We start from the raw sequence: 15,286 nt of genomic DNA, 5'->3' as shown, positions 1-15,286 counted from the left end.
ATGTCATTACTATATGAATAGCTGACGCAGATACCAGGAGGTGTCTCTTCCCTTCATGTGCAAATAATCAATATACCTTCCACGATGAGCTATATGCACTCTGTTCGCTGGCATGTCACTCTTGAGACTAAGTAGCATCGCTCTGAGGTTACGGAGTATCCGTCATGTCTCTGAGCGACAGCGTCAGGAGTGCGGAAAGTGCTCTGTTAACATTGCACACGCCATTATCCAGCTTATTTTACCAATATGGCACCTTCACGATTGCCATAGCCTTCATGTACTACGCGACATCTCCCCTTTAACGCACCAAGCTGAGATGCTGAGGCGCTGAGCAGTAAGGCCGAGAAACTGCGGCCGTGCTCTGGTATGATACAAGCAAGGGATAATGCAGTTAGACCACTGACAAGTTGATAATTACATCATCTTCACCATCAGTATGGACACACTGCGCGTTCGAGCAGACCAACGGTGATTGTAACTTATGCTATCCGGATATCATTCCAAACACAGCCTCTGGCTTACGCATGGATATCCTTCCGCATATGCTTGTATAGCAGTTGAGGCTTCACAGAATGCTATTATAAGCATTGTTGAGGTGTGCTGCACACAGAACCAGCGATTGAGGCTGGGAAATGTTGGTGTTACACTATTACCCTTTTAGGCAACTGCCCGCCTAATCTCACCGCCTCCTGCCTATGATTCCCTTAACTCTTCCCCCACTAAACCGCTCCCTCCGATTGCCTATTCATGGTGGAAGCGAGGGACATCAAGTCTACACCAATGACTTTCATCAACATTATTCTGACCATTTGCCTACCGTTTGTAAGCCTCGCCGCGTATGGACTCCATGCGCTCTACCAACACCGTTCCAAAATCAACCGCCTCCGCAAACAAGGAGTGGTAAGCTTAATCTTACCTACGAAGCTTACTATATCACTAACACCATGTTTAGCGCATGCCAGCAGGATGGAGCTGGCTAACTGGCCACATGCTGGTTCTTTCGGACTATGTTAATAGTCTACCTGACGATGCCAACGTTGTGCTTGCGACGCAAGAGTTGGCGTCGGAATTTACTGACACGGAGATCTTTCTATTGGATGTGTGGCCTATGTCCCCCGCACAGTATATAGTCTTCTACCCCGAAGCGGCATCACAGGCGACAAATAAATTCAACCTCCCCAAAACAGTCATACAGCCTCGATTCATGCAACCGATTACTGGCGGGCCTAGTATGATCTCTATGGGAAATGCTGAGTGGAAGGCCTGGAGATCAATCTTTAATCCGGGATTCAGTGCTGGCAGCATGCAGGATCTCCTTCCCGAAGTTGTCAAGTCAGTTGGTGTCTTTTGTGATAAGTTGCACGAGAAAGCCAATGCTGGGAAATTTTTCGCCTTAGATGACCTGACCACCAGATTAACCATGGATGTCATTCTCAAAGTGACGCTGTTGGTTTACCCTTCCCCCCATTGTATGGCAAATGTTAACGAGGAGATTAGCGACGCGGACCTTGATCATCAGAATTCCGACAATATCATTGCAACTGCTCTTGGCCACATTACCAAATGGCATTCTTTTTGGGACCCTCGCATACGAGCACACCCACTTCGGCCTATTGTTCAGGGATATTACGGTCGCGTTGTGAACAAATGCATTCGTAAAGCCCTGCATGAGCGATTCTCCGAGATGAAGCAAGCCAAACGGGATGATTTGTCTCGTTCTAAGCGAGCCAAATCCATCCTTACTCTAGCCTTGGAAGCATATCTAGAGAGTAAAAACGAAGGAATCACTAACGCTACACAGTTAGATGACCGCTTTGCAGAATATGTGACTTATCAGATTCGATTGTTCCTCTTTGCCGGAACCGATACCACTTCGAGCAGTATCGCTTACGTGTATCACATGTTATCTAAGCACCCTGAGGCTTTGGCTCGAGTGCGGCAAGAACATGACCGCATATTTGGGCCAGATCCTTCAGCTGCGGTGCAGCTACTCCGCGAACAACCCTCCTTGCTCAATCAATGCTCATATACAATGGCAGTTATCAAAGAGACCCTTCGGCTCTATTCCCCCGCAGGCACTATGCGTCAAGGCGCAGATGGTTTGTCACTTACCGACAGACACGGCAATCAATACCCCTTAGCAGATGATATCAGCGTCACCATCTTACACCAGGCGACTCATCTCAACCCAAGGGTATGGCCACGAGCTAGAGAATTTATCCCAGAGCGGTGGCTCGTTGATACAGGCCACGAACTTTACCCCGACCCGGCAGCCTATCGTCCGTTTGAGCAGGGACCGCGCAACTGCATTGGCCAGACTCTTGTCTACAACGAGATGCGGACAGTCTTGGTGATGACCGCCCGGACATTTGAAATCAAGCCAGCCTACGATGAATTGGATGCGATGAAGGCGAAACAGAGGGGCTGGTTTGATCACATTGCTGAGTCTGTAGGCTTTCAGAACAAGAAGCCTAAGATGCTGCACGACGAAAGGGCATATCAGTCTGAGAAAGCTGGCACTCATCCAGTAGATGGTTATCCGTGCCGTGTAACGTTGGTGACTTAAATCCGAAAGAGACAATGTATTAATTTTCCTGCAGCCGAAAAGGTGATAGCTTGGGGCCTTTTCTCAAAAGTTGTAGCATTAGCCACACGCAGCCACATTATTAGATTGCATTCAAGAAGACTTCAGAGCTAATATGCTCGGTGTCAAATGAGACGTAACAATTAAGCGCCCCAATAGTTGTTGTGCCAAGATATAGATTGGACGCAGGCAAAGTAGAACGTAATATTTACTCTAAATCCTCGGTAGTATATGCAGCTTGCTCTACCACTAGTGCCGGGCTCTATTGTAACCCAATTACATCTCCCAAATACCCCATGCAAACAACTTTCTCTACCATGGCGTGATCGGGCATTATTAATCTACCGATTTATAATCACAGCCAATAATCCCTGCAAGAATAACAGATGGAATGATACTTATGTCGTACCCAGCGTAGGTCTTCGCAAATAGCGAGATTGGTATATGAATAGTGTTCCATCATTCTTCTCACGCGCGAATAGATTCAAGAAACCGATGAACGAATCCGAATCGCACCCTTCCCTACCCTCCATCGCCCCCAAGAACCCTAACAACAACCATGCCCACCACCCAAACCCCCATCGACAACCCTCCCGCACAAGGAATCTCCTACTACACACCAGCACAAACCCCACCAGCAGGAACCCAGCTAGAGGGCACAACCAAGCTCTTCAACCCCCTGACCATCCGATCCCTCACCCTTCCCAACCGCCTCTTCCTCGCCCCTCTCTGCCAATACTCCGCAAAAGATGGCTACGCCACCGACTGGCACCTAACCCATCTAGGCGGAATCCTACAACGCGGCCCCGGACTCGCAATCATGGAATCAACGGCAGTGCAGAAAATAGGCCGAATCACGCCCCAAGACCTTGGCCTCTACGAAGACGGGCAGATCGAGCCTCTGAGACGAATCACTGAATTCGCCCACAGCCAGAGCCAGAAGATAGCTATCCAGCTAGCGCATGCAGGCCGCAAGGCTAGCGCTGTTGCTCCGTGGTTGAGCGTCAATGCCATGGCTGTGAGGGAGGTTGGTGGATGGCCGGATGAGATTGTTGGGCCTTCGGCGATTGCGCATGAAGAGGGGGTAAATACGGTTCCGAAGGCTTTGAGTGAGGCGGAGGTTGAGGAGCTGGTTAAGGACTTTGCAGGGGCCGCGAAACGGGCTGTCAGAGCGGGGTTTGATGCGATTGAGGTCCATGCAGCGCATGGGTACCTCCTGCATCAGTTTCTGAGTCCTGTGAGTAATCACCGAACGGATCGGTATGGAGGGAGCTTTGAGAATAGGATCAGGCTGTTGCTGGAGGTGTGCGACGCTATCAGGGATGCAATCCCGGATACAATGCCTCTTCTTGTGCGTATCAGTGCGACGGACTGGTTTGAGATTGATGAGAGGTTGAAGAAGGAATTCCCGGAGAGTTGGACGGTTGAGCAATCTGTTCGGCTCGCTCCTATATTGGCTGATCATGGGGTTGATTTGGTGGATGTCAGCTCGGGTGGGATTCATTCCAAGTCTGCCATCGCTATCAGGTCTGGTCCTGCTTATCAGGTGCATTTGGCGCATGAGGTTAAGAAAGCAGTTGGTGACAGGCTGCTGGTCACCGCTGTTGGAGGAATCAAGACGGGCAAGCTTGCTGAAGAGGTTGTGCAATCTGGTATCGATGCTGTACTGGCTGGTCGCTGGTTCCAGCAGAACCCTGGGCTTGTTCGTGCCTTTGCGAATGAGTTGGGGGTGAAGGTGAGGATGGCGACGCAGATTGACTGGAGCTTTGAAGGTCGTGGCAAGGGAAGAAAGAACGGGTCTTTATAGAGTGTTTGTATAAAGTCATTACTGCGTCGTGGAACAAACGGGGGCCTTTGTAGATTTAATTGCATGGGGATTTTGTGACAAGTATGTCATCGATGAAGGGCATTCCATAGCATCTATATATATATAGGGAGACTCTACTGCTATATCGGTTACTTCAGGCTGGCTCTATACATGAATATATTACAGATTGCAACAGCCCGACCTGGAGTCAACATCATCCCCTCCTTCAACCAAGACACTCCTGTTCCTCTCCTGCGTTGAGAGTGCGACGTCAAGACCAGGATTACCAGTGAAAAAATTGACAGGTTTAAGACCAACCACCATCTTGTCCGACGGCATGACAGGCCAGTCTTCGATTCGGGGGTTGTGGGTCGATCCAAAAGTGTGCCAGATGACAATATCCCTATTGCGCACCGAGGAATGCTCAGTCCCAGCTCGCTTAGCAATCGCTGAAGCAATACCGTCGCCACCTAGTGACTGCATAGTGTGACGGCCAGAAGGGAAGTGTTCTTCCTCGGTGTACCGCGTAACCCAGACGGCGTGCTGTCCAAACTCTGAGCGCCTGGCATGGTACGAATCCGGGTGTGCGAGTAGCATTTGACTATAGGCGGGAAGTAGCTTGAAGCCAACTGGGGTTCCGGTCACTGGATTGATAACATTCTCGTTGATGATTTTGAATGTGCGATTCTTGGAGATATCAAGGTCCAAGCCGCTTTCTTCCTCCACGATGGAAGAGCGCGTGACGTATCCGACGCCGAAGGGGTTCCTATGCGAGTCGATTTGTTCTTGAGATTTACCGGTATGGTCAAAGCTGTGCACGTCGACAGGCATAGCATGGGATTCTTCGACCTGCAGAGAATTGCTGTGACCATCGATTGCGGGATCCATACGCAGGGAGAATAAATGCTGATGATAGGGGGCTAGAACGCCGGGCGCGACAATGGTACCCCACGGCACTTTGTCGCCAATATCAATCGGTGCGGTTGAAAGGATTCCAGTGGCGCGTACTTCATAATGAATCGACGCATCCTGGCCGAATTGGAAAGCGAAGATATATTCGTAATTGCTAACGGTGATGATGGTTTGCAGGACGAGAATCCGCGAGCGCGTCACCACCGCATTCCTCGTCCGGTAGTTTGTGTGTTTCCACAGAATGCCACCATCTTCCTCATGACAGCAGACTACGTTCGGAAGTTTCAGTGGGTCCCCTGCAGTAGTCGTGTGCCAGCCATCAAAATACTTGATGTGACCCAAGCAGTCACAACCCAGACGGAGATTGTTAGCATTAATTCCCGCCCCGTCATTGCCAAGATCGAATGCCCCCTTGCGAGGGTAAGGGGCTCGCGGGTCACCATAAGGCACAAACATTTCTGCAAGGGACAAGCGGTAGAAGAGGCTTCGACCATCGTAGCGAATGTCGTGAAGGGTGAGGCCTTCTCGGTAGTTGAACCCGATGTGCATGGACCATTTTTCCCACTCTAAATGGTTTCCTTGTGTCTTGAATGAGGGGCCTTCCGGCTGTACCACTTGGTATGGCTTTGTGGTTGTTCGCGGTGAAGCTCTCAATCCAGGGCTGTATTCGATCTCTGCGCCGTGAATTTTGCGGCGATCGAATGGCTCCGGCTTGTCGTGAATGCGATCGTCTGGACCAGAAGGAAGTTGATACGTCTTGGTATCTTTCAAGTCTTCCGATACTTCCGCGCACAGATCTAGAGGATAGGCATAGTAATTGGCATCGGCGTCATCCACCAAGCGCATGTAGAACCAACACTATATACCTGGTTAACATCCAGCCGTTGTGCATTTTGATCAATATGATGTATCTACCATGGTAGTCCGTTGTGAGGTGTCCTTGGTGCCATCTGTGGCATATGCCCACGACTCCACAACAACGGTAGCACCATCCGGCAGTTGCAAGCGGGCAATCTCTTCTTGAACATTCGGATCTGACATGCACGCCTTCTCGGCGGCTTTCATGTAATCAGAGTCAATATACGGATGCCTTCCGATCAGGTGTTCCTTTTCAAGAATTGTAGAGTCCTCGAGGTCGACTAGGAGCTCAATAAACTGATTTGCAGAAGAACCTCCAGGAAGGACTACTTGGACACGAGCAACTCTCGCAGGCCTTTTCGGTGCACCATTTCCTTTATGAACTTGCTCCAAAAAGGGCACCATATCTGCCTTTGGAGGTTCCTTCAGGGTTATCACTCGAAAATTGGGGGTTTTCCCGGGAAATGCATGGCGTACAATATCCGCAGCCTGAGACCACTGTTAAACAACTATGTCTATGACTTTCGTTTGTTTCCATACCTTTGCGATCTCCTTTGGACTCAAGGGGTCAAAGGGGTGGGGAACCGACATAGTGAAAGATCTCGCACGAGATATTGGTTGTAGTTTTGAAACGGGAACCAAATATGTGAGGTATAGTCTGACTTATAGGCTTGAGCTGATAAATCCTGCAACAGAGTGTGGAGATAAGCAGAGTCTTGGAATGCCGGGAAGCATTCCCCAAAGGTTAGGTTTAGGCGACACTGCTGCTCCGTGGCATTAAGTTCCGCATCCCGCTTCCATGAAGGTAAGGATTAACCGGGCAGGGCCGACCGACTCTCGCACCGACCTTCCGGCACGACCCTAACAGTAAGTTTAGGCGCGGCGTGCGTCAAGATATGCTGCCATGGTCGCTAAAGTAGAAGGCTAGCCGAGTAATCACGACCAACTGCTTATCTTCAGCTCTCCGTGCGGGGTCGCTTCGATAACGTACTATTGCCAGTCGCTGCCATATGCCAGTATGCGAGCCAAAGTTGAAGTACCATGTAAACAATACTTGAGCTATGTCTTGCAAGTAGCACTATTGTATTGGATGAGTACATCGGGACGATCTCTCTAGGTATGACAATTGTACCGGTTATAGAATACTAGGTAAGAAAAGATGGATCAAAAAGATGCTTGCATTTCTTCTAGATATATTTGAGCCCGCCTTAGCCTCACCCGAAGGCATTTCGTAATGCGTTTCCCAGCGAGTTTCACACTTGGATGCTGATGCGGATACTATAACCCATCAACCTAGTGCTTACTTCAATTTTATAACCAGTCTCCAACGAATGTCAGCAGCGGCTTGTAAATATCACTCAGCAATCCATTTCATACTCACTATTCACGACTGCATTCGATACCAGCTGCTTACAAAGTGTTTACTTCCGTCCTCGTTCCCGCCCCTAGTCAGATCAATGTCATACTTGTCTCCTCCATACTGTGCCACATGTCAGTAAAGCCATATAACTAACAGGCCAGACCCCGATATGAGATATGACCCCATCGTTATCTACAATTTAACAAATGGGCTGAGCTGAAGGGAAATTCAACCCTTCACCATGATGGCCTCGACTTTGCTCCCTTCCGATCCTTCTATCCAAAGAGGGTACGTACATACTTTGGTATTCATTCCATCCAATGCATGCATTCTTATTAACCAGGAAGCTACAGCTTCAACGGAGCAATCATTACCCAGGAGCGGCACATCCCACCCTTTGTCTTCGCCTTTGAAATCACCTTCCACCTTGACAAGTGGCCTGCATTTCTCAAGAACGTCAAGCCCCCAAAGCATTTCCATCCACATCAGGAAGAGTACATAGAAGTCCTGGAAGGAGAGTTGTGCGTCGATGTTGGGAACCAACAGTACACACTGACGCCCCAGAGTGGACGATTTTGCATTCGTCCGTGGGTTAATCATCGATTGTATCCGCCTTTATTTCCTGCACAGCAACGATCAAACGATGATATGATATCACCAGGGGGTGGTGGGATAATACGGTTTCTATTATCCGGGCAGGATACTGTGGAGACATTCAAGCTGGATATATTATTTTTCATGAATTGGTACGGATACCAGGAGGAGACGGTAGTTGTGGGGAAGAATGTCGATATTTTACAGGTCATGTCGGTGAGTTTGTTTCCTTAAATGTTCCCTTTCACACTGTTTGTGCTAAGCTTTGGCTGACTGGGTTGATTGTTACCATGTTGACAGATGTTCGATGCTGGGGGCTCCTATCTGTCACTGCCGGAGTGGGTGCCCTTCGGGTCAGTTATAGCTATGGGGATGGGAATTACGCTCGGCCGTTGGCTGGGTAGCTTACTTGGGTATCAGCCTTACCATCATAAATGGACCCGAAGCAGTGATTGGGGTCTAGCATGCGAGCGTATGGGAAAAACTTTGTTTCGAAGGCAATTTGCTATAAGGGAGAAAAACAGGGATTGAATGTAAAGTCTAACTTTCAATTCACAGCGTATACATCGCTCATGAGGAGATTAGCTTTTCACGATATCCCCTTTCTTAGCTATGGATGTGTGCAGTAGTAGTTTTCTGTAATTTGGGGCACCGCTGCGGAATAATCTACTTGGCAACTGCATTCAGACTTGGTAACCGTGCCAAGTTTTAGTCTACTCGACCAGACAAATAGGGACCAAGAGGAATACCCTACACACGATCCTCCCGCTCCACATGTCTAGTCACTCCGATGGAAGACACCATCTTCACTAGGGCAGGGCACGGTGGGGAGTGGGGGAAGCACACGATTTGAGTCTGCTAAAATCATCCCGATCCGTCTGATCGACTAGACCACCCCACTGATATGCGACATCAATGCTCAGGAGCATACCTTCCGGCAATGAATCTCATTAAGGCAGCATACAACACGAGAAAGGCCCCCACCCCTGATACTTTTCTTCATTTGTATCTGCGACTTACGCACCGGATTTACCGGAATATGAGACAATAATAGTCAAGATGACATGTTGCGGCTTAACGGTGCCATGTGAGCTTCCGACAAGGATTACGGTGTTTTTGCGTCTATCTGGGAGAATAATGACGGTAACGGCCCCTAGTTAGTTGATAAACAGTCGCAAAGGCGTATTAGTGCTTCAGGAGATTACAGAGACAAGGACAAAGCGCGAGTGGAAAGTGCGAATATCTCTTTTATGAATGAGGTAGATGTACCTTGACCATTCACCAGAGTGCTTTTACGCAGTGGGTTCGCCATCCCGGCTTGAAAGGTGGTACAGCCAACGCTACCAAGCCATAATAGAAGAGCTGCAAGGCTGGACGATATCAGGAAGGTATCCAATTCCTGGCATGTTGAGGCATATGTGAAACGGCCGGGCATAACGCCATAGTTATTCAATCCAACTGCAGTCTTCAGCTGGCGCTGGAACGAACGTTCCAGCACAATTAATGCAGCCAAGGATTCTCATCATGATGCACCAGAAGGTTAGGAATTATCACCTGTGGGCTTTCCTATGTCAGTGGCTGTCTGAAGCCGAGAAACGATGGCCGCTGCCTCCACGCTGATGGCAGAAGCCGTCACACGACACGTGGACTGTAAGAGCGTTGCCCCGTTACGAATGATCTTGGTAAGATACATGGAAATACTCGGGCTTAGAAGCTCGCCATATCACAAGGAAAGAAGGCTGGCCTTCAGATTCCATCTCTGCCAAGTCCTACGTTGTATTATTAGACGTCACAAAACAGCGAGCAAGACCACCAACAACTTCTAGCTTTGTACCCACTAACTAATCAGACTAGAGCTACTCTAGTGTACAGGCTGAATTATGTCTACTCTCGGCGGCCCGCACCGCAAAAATCGTCGGACCCTGAGCGGGAGTGACCTCGACATCGCAGGAAGCTAAAATCTGACCTGCTTTGAATATTCCACCAACAAACCAATCATGATAGTGCCCCCAGTCCACCAGAAGCCGTTGCTGAACCACCACCAACAGCTCCGACTATCCTGCAGATTTACGTACCAGACCATGAGACCGAGAGACACACTAGCCCCGCACACTGCAAAAAGGTAATACGATGTCCCTAGCCCACTTGCTCGGCCAGCTTCCACTAGGAGGCCGGTCATGAGCATCAGGACGGGCCACAGCACCGCTTTGGTGTGGCCTTGCAGCAGCACTGCTAAACTCTTGATCCCAATTTTCAGATCGGCTTGAAGGTCCTGATGCGCGTATATTGTGTCATAGATGAGGACCCACAAAGCAGTTCCCGTTACGAGAAAGATGACCGAAGTGTCGACGGCGACACTGGCCTTGCCTGGAGAGTAAGCAATGGGCTGCAGTCCCATGGCCACCTCTCCCATGACCACACCCCATGCAAGACAAAAGCCGAGAACGAGTTGTGGGAACCGAGTGTGCCGCTTAGCGAACGGGTAGTAGGTCGTACTGATGATGTTGGGTAACGCGTATAGACCGGAAGTCGAAACCCCTAACGGCATACATGCGAGAAAGATGACAGCACCTAGCACCTGAGTGGATCCGAAGATAATAGCCGCTTTTGGTGTGATGGCCCCACGAGGGATTGGTCTTTTTCGTGTCCGTTCCACTTGGGCGTCCAGGGGTGCGTCGATCAGATCGTTCCATGTGTGAGCTGCATTGGAGAAGAGGAAGCAGCCCCTAAAGATCGTAATGCTGGTTGGCAAGACGTGCTCTGCTGGAGCTTGCATTTTAATTGCAGCATGCAGGATGCCAAATGCGTGGGGGAAGAAAATGAGGAGAAGCGCGGCTGGAGGCCACAGCCGGACGAGCTGGACATATGGCAACCAGGCGGACGGGAACATTTGGAGGACACCAGGCTTGTCGTTACCTCCGTACTGAGCCTGCATATTCTTTTTTCCCTTCAAAGGAGTGGCTGTTGGTTGGCCCTCTGCGAGTTTCTCCATGCTTTGGAACTGTAGTAGCCTTCCAGGAATGCTGGACTGGGTGGTAGAAGATTTTGGCATAATTGTCAGATACCCAAAGATGTCGAAATATGTTGGGTTCTTTCGAGCCGATGTTCGTGTGAGGTGCCAATAACCGAAGTCAACAATATGAATGTATCCTCCGAAAGGCGAGAAACTTGATATCCCAGAAGGCACCCAAAGGCAGGTGCCGTATGCCAGTTTATATAGCTGCAAATGTCCTTCAATACATGCTTATGCTGAAGTAAGAACTCGCCCCGAATTCCGTCTTTTCATTGTCATACTACTGTTTGGAAGTTCCTTTACTACATTCTGCTCAGGTATTACTCAAGGGGCATGAAAAGGATCAGTCACTGCCTTGCCAGTCCCATCTTACTAGTCTAGCCGACCTAGATGCTGACAGGTCCAGAGCCCGCCGAAGTGATGAGTGGCCGCTATAAACTAGCGTAGCGTTTACTGTAAAGCTGATACTCGACCAAACTGACATGGTGCTCAGCCCCCTCCATGTTCCACGATATGCCTGCACCTGTGCGCTGATAAATATTGTACTCAGCAAGACCAACCTGTCTTTAGTGTGGGCCCGAGTTCATGTTCGTATATCGTATACTATTCCTTAGCTGCCACTGACTTAGTGCTCACGGGAGTCACGTTACGAGGTTGATGTCCGGGACCTAATAATTGCGAATCTACTTCGTTTTCCTGTTTGCATGGCTGGAATTTGTACATAGCCTTATTTGCTTGAGGCGGTTACTTTCACTTCCCAGAGTATACGGTCCGTAGCCGATAACGCGAGCGAATAACCTTTGCATGTACACTTTCTCCAATAGTATGCATGTTGTAGTACTTCCTCTTGGAGGGCTTTCAGAAGACTGATCTATGTCTTGACGATGATGTGGTGTACGTAACTGTGAGAAATAATATATATTATATCCAGCTCGCCTTAACTAGGAGTATATACCTTGTTATATTAGTGAGAAATTGCTCTGTTATAGTACCATTAAGTTGGCTAATGCGGTGATCACTATCATTGTATGGAGGGTTTGACATAATACATCTGACGGAGATGCAAGCGAGACTGTGTATATTTTTAAAGTGAATTTATCAGTATAATCTGCAACAACAATTACAGGTCGGACACCTTCCGTGCCTGGGTCACATCTCCATACACAATCTCAATTGCAGTACATACGGTAAAATTAATCATTCGATACCTTAAATTTGTGTTTATCTGTCGAAGATCGGGTAAGCTGCCACTCGCATACTTTATGAATATGTGGCACTCAATTCATAGTCTTTTAGCTAGCAAGATAATCAGTCTAATCGCGCGTTCAATCTTCCCTACTATAAGTTACTCCTAGTCTGTTTCATGTCAGTGAGCTTTAATATTTTGGGGAGTCTGTCTGTGATTTCAGTCAAAGCCTTGCGGTAATAGAAGCAGTAGTCCCAAGCATAACTCGACTTTAAAGACGTAGCAAATATAGTGAACCACTGTTCGCCTATAGTATAGTCGTCATGACCCTGCTTACTGACTTAGCCGTCCACTCTTGAATATCCCGCAAACAACCCATATCCATGTAGACCTAAACCCAATAACCCCAATGTATAGCTTGGGGGTAGAATATTGAGATTGCCCCCGCCGGAGGTTTACGGAACGTGTACTGACATATTATTATTATCCGGTTCAAACGCCGGTCGGACGCGCAGATTGCAGTAGTATTGATACAGTACAGGATGTCTCGCATAAGAGATATGAAAGGAGCGATTGGCTCATTCATGTCATATATTACCTAAAGTCACCCAAAAATATCTTGAGGTATGTTTGTTGCGAGCCGTAAAGAGGGGTTAATGCATTTGGCCGAGAGGGGCCGAGTTGTGCTAAGCACTAATGGGAAGGAGCAGGAAAGTTAGCGCTATCCAAAATACAGGGCGCTAATGCAAGTATTCATGATCCGGATTCCACACAGCTCAATAACGCGTTTGTAGCAACGTGTACCAAGCCGGATATGGGAAATGACGAGGCTTGGCTATGTGATGACGGACGCATGCTGGGGGGTTTGTCACACTTGGTGGTAGTTGGTTGGTTTCATGCCTACCCAAAGGGCTATTGGGAGCCGCAGTCAGATTGATGTCTGGCCAGTAGATCGGAGCCTAGCATTCCGAATTGTGAAGCGGGCTGTAAAAATTTTTCTCGTCAAGGGTTTCATGGAGTTATGAGCAGGTCTGGTCTGGCATATTGCTGGTGTTTGTTCTTCCCGCTGTGCACACAGCCCACACGTCATTGCTGATCATTTCCCGAATATGGTACTACCTATTTTGTTGAGAAAACGACGAATCTAGAGAGAATCATCCGAGCAACGAAAGGTATTGCTCACAAAGCAACACACTGGCACGTTAACCAACCGATAGGCCAGGCTTGGGTTGGACACCTCGAGTGTCTGCTTACTGACAGAGACCAGAAAGGTGGAATGAGGAGAAACCGATAAATCGGCCTGATCAATTGAGTTCAGAGATATAACTATACAAGGATTTACCGTACACGGCGGAAGGCCTTGGCTCTGGGATCATTTCCGGGCCTACAATTCACTGCGCGAGAGGTTTTCTTCCCACGACAGTGTATCTCGTATGCGACAAGCAGGAACCCTCTTTGGTCTCTTTCTCCACCTCGGGGATCAGTTCGTTCAGCACTTGAGCTGTCTGCGGGTTCTTGAATTTCCGGGCAAATGTCTCATGGATCATGATATTGCAATCATGCAGCGCCAGGGCTAGATGGGGAGGCGCATCGCGGGCATCCTCCTTGACATTCTCGTACCCGGCGGCGGCCATCTTAGACGCCAGGCTGGGAACCCATCGTGGACGTAGTCGCTCATCCCGACCCTCTGAGAGGCGAATCATCTTTGTCAAAGCCTCGGTGCTGTTGGCTGGGTTGGCGCTTTCAGTTCTAGTGGATCCCATGTCGACTTCAGTCCACTGGATGTAGCCGCCCGGTTCTAGCGTGGGACAAATTAGCTTGGTCTCCAAATTAAATAGGGCCGAGTCGCAGTAGGGTGGATGGGGGCTGAAGTGCAAGGAACGTACTAAGGAGTTTCAAAATCCGTTCAAGGACAGGCTGAACCTCAGAGTCCAGGAGGACGAAGATGAAGAGCCGAATATGGACGATATCATAAACGCCCACGAGCTCCTCAGGGATCTCCTGCTTGACATCCCACTTGAAGGTTTTAACATTTGACGGAAGCCATTCGGCAGGGGGGGCCGAATCGAATGAGATGTCCAAGGCATCCAGTTGCACCGAGGTCGGCAGTCGGCGGGCTAGGTCTGTTACCCAGACCCTATACGATGGTCACGTTAGTCTGTTTGGTTTTCTTAGAAGCTCATGCAATAGATAGGTATTACCACATACCCAGTTCCTGTGCCTACATCGGCAATGCGAAAACTATTGTTGTCCTTAATAGGAATGTCAGGATGGATGTGGTAACCGAACAGCTCCGTGATGAGGTAGTGGTGGAGATTTAATCTGGATGATTCCCAACCATTACTATCTATTTGTCGCGCTCACCATGACATCGTAGGGGAAACTTACCGATTGTTATCGAGATAATCCCGGGTAAGAACGTAATTGGGCTTTTCCGACATGTTGAGAAAACTTAATGAGTTTTGGGGAGTGTGGTGGATGAGTGGAGGGACTATGGGACTTGGAACTATAGAGAGATAGAAATATAGAGAGGGGGGGGGGGGGGGAGAATATGGAAATGGGACTGATTTGAGAGCGATGGTTGAGGAAGGACATGAGGAAATGAAGGATTATTTATAATGATTCATCCCTCCCGCAGTTAAATCCAAGACCTCTCAACGGTTACCTATATCTGGCTGGAGCCAGCTGCATCTCAGCCCCAGTCCACCCTTCGTTGTATAGTAAAATGCTGCATAAGGGCTCACAACATTCCCAACTAGCGGAAAATTATTATGTGTGAAAACGGTTACAATACCCGTACTAAGCCGGGCGCGTAAGACCGATGCGAAATGCTTAGCCTAAGGCAAGGTCTCAAACTAATTTCTCACCTACATGAGGCTGTTGTTTGCACCAGACAGGGATTACCACTAGCGTAGGGGGCCGAAATGTCCTGGAGCTTACTTTCCTTCCCGCGCGTGCCACCGTGCTCAGTG

The 15,286-nt window shown here is 48.8% G+C and overlaps 6 protein-coding genes across 6 annotated transcripts; 3 read left to right on the top strand and 3 right to left on the bottom strand.

The window, feature by feature from the left end:
• The first annotated feature begins 756 nt into the window (after positions 1–756).
• On the top strand, positions 757–2,682 carry BO87DRAFT_405686 (cytochrome P450). The gene is made up of 3 exons (XM_025625947.1): positions 757–900; positions 953–1,446; positions 1,498–2,682. The coding sequence occupies exons 1-3, from the start codon at positions 781–783 to the stop codon at positions 2,564–2,566; spliced, it is 1,683 nt and encodes a 560-aa protein (XP_025481152.1). The 5' UTR covers positions 757–780; the 3' UTR covers positions 2,567–2,682.
• Positions 2,683–3,030: 348 nt separating this feature from the next.
• On the top strand, positions 3,031–4,534 carry BO87DRAFT_375304 (NADH:flavin oxidoreductase/NADH oxidase). The gene has a single exon (XM_025622998.1). It carries the CDS (start codon positions 3,144–3,146, stop codon positions 4,389–4,391), a length of 1,248 nt encoding a protein of 415 aa, XP_025481151.1. The 5' UTR covers positions 3,031–3,143; the 3' UTR covers positions 4,392–4,534.
• BO87DRAFT_433447 (amine oxidase) lies at positions 4,482–6,752 on the bottom strand (the record flags this gene model as incomplete). Its single annotated transcript, XM_025627659.1, has 3 exons — positions 4,482–6,161; positions 6,219–6,650; positions 6,702–6,752. The coding sequence occupies 3 exons, from the start codon at positions 6,750–6,752 to the stop codon at positions 4,572–4,574; spliced, it is 2,073 nt and encodes a 690-aa protein (XP_025481150.1). The 3' UTR covers positions 4,482–4,571.
• Positions 6,753–7,762: 1,010 nt separating this feature from the next.
• BO87DRAFT_395738 (cupin domain-containing protein) lies at positions 7,763–8,646 on the top strand (the record flags this gene model as incomplete). The annotated part of the gene is made up of 3 exons (XM_025625203.1): positions 7,763–7,809; positions 7,875–8,331; positions 8,416–8,646. The coding sequence occupies 3 exons, from the start codon at positions 7,763–7,765 to the stop codon at positions 8,644–8,646; spliced, it is 735 nt and encodes a 244-aa protein (XP_025481149.1).
• Positions 8,647–10,069: 1,423 nt separating this feature from the next.
• On the bottom strand, positions 10,070–11,050 carry BO87DRAFT_305186 (4-hydroxybenzoate octaprenyltransferase; the record flags this gene model as incomplete). Its single annotated transcript, XM_025619311.1, has 1 exon — positions 10,070–11,050. One exon carries the CDS (start codon positions 11,048–11,050, stop codon positions 10,070–10,072), a length of 981 nt encoding a protein of 326 aa, XP_025481148.1.
• A 2,579-nt stretch (positions 11,051–13,629) lies between these two features.
• BO87DRAFT_457847 (class I SAM-dependent methyltransferase) lies at positions 13,630–14,836 on the bottom strand. Its single transcript, XM_025628834.1, has 4 exons — positions 14,703–14,836; positions 14,523–14,636; positions 14,201–14,451; positions 13,630–14,112 (listed from the first exon to the last, which is right to left on the bottom strand). The coding sequence occupies exons 1-4, from the start codon at positions 14,753–14,755 to the stop codon at positions 13,706–13,708; spliced, it is 825 nt and encodes a 274-aa protein (XP_025481147.1). The 5' UTR covers positions 14,756–14,836; the 3' UTR covers positions 13,630–13,705.
• Between the last annotated feature and the right edge of the window lie 450 nt (positions 14,837–15,286).

The sequence above is a fragment of the Aspergillus neoniger genome (genome assembly GCF_003184625.1).
Source record: "Aspergillus neoniger CBS 115656 unplaced genomic scaffold BO87scaffold_11, whole genome shotgun sequence".
Classification (NCBI taxonomy): domain Eukaryota; kingdom Fungi; phylum Ascomycota; class Eurotiomycetes; order Eurotiales; family Aspergillaceae; genus Aspergillus; species Aspergillus neoniger.
Note: the sequence above shows the minus strand (reverse complement) of the source record. Positions and strands in the feature narration are given on the sequence as shown.

Bases quoted from the DNA above. Each gene is read 5' to 3' on its own strand.
- BO87DRAFT_405686 (XM_025625947.1), top strand. From the start codon at position 781: ATGACTTTCATCAACATTATTCTGACCATTTGCCTACCGTTTGTAAGC. The intron at 901-952 runs GTAAGCTTAATC...CACCATGTTTAG, and splicing joins GCCTCCGCAAACAAGGAGTG to CGCATGCCAGCAGGATGGAG. The intron at 1,447-1,497 runs GTTGGTTTACCC...CGAGGAGATTAG, and splicing joins GTCATTCTCAAAGTGACGCT to CGACGCGGACCTTGATCATC.
- BO87DRAFT_375304 (XM_025622998.1), top strand. From the start codon at position 3,144: ATGCCCACCACCCAAACCCCCATCGACAACCCTCCCGCACAAGGAATC.
- BO87DRAFT_457847 (XM_025628834.1), bottom strand. From the start codon at position 14,755: ATGTCGGAAAAGCCCAATTACGTTCTTACCCGGGATTATCTCGATAAC. The intron at 14,452-14,522 runs GTATGTGGTAAT...ACCATCGTATAG, and splicing joins GATGTAGGCACAGGAACTGG to GGTCTGGGTAACAGACCTAG. The intron at 14,113-14,200 runs GTACGTTCCTTG...GTCCCACGCTAG, and splicing joins ACGGATTTTGAAACTCCTTA to AACCGGGCGGCTACATCCAG.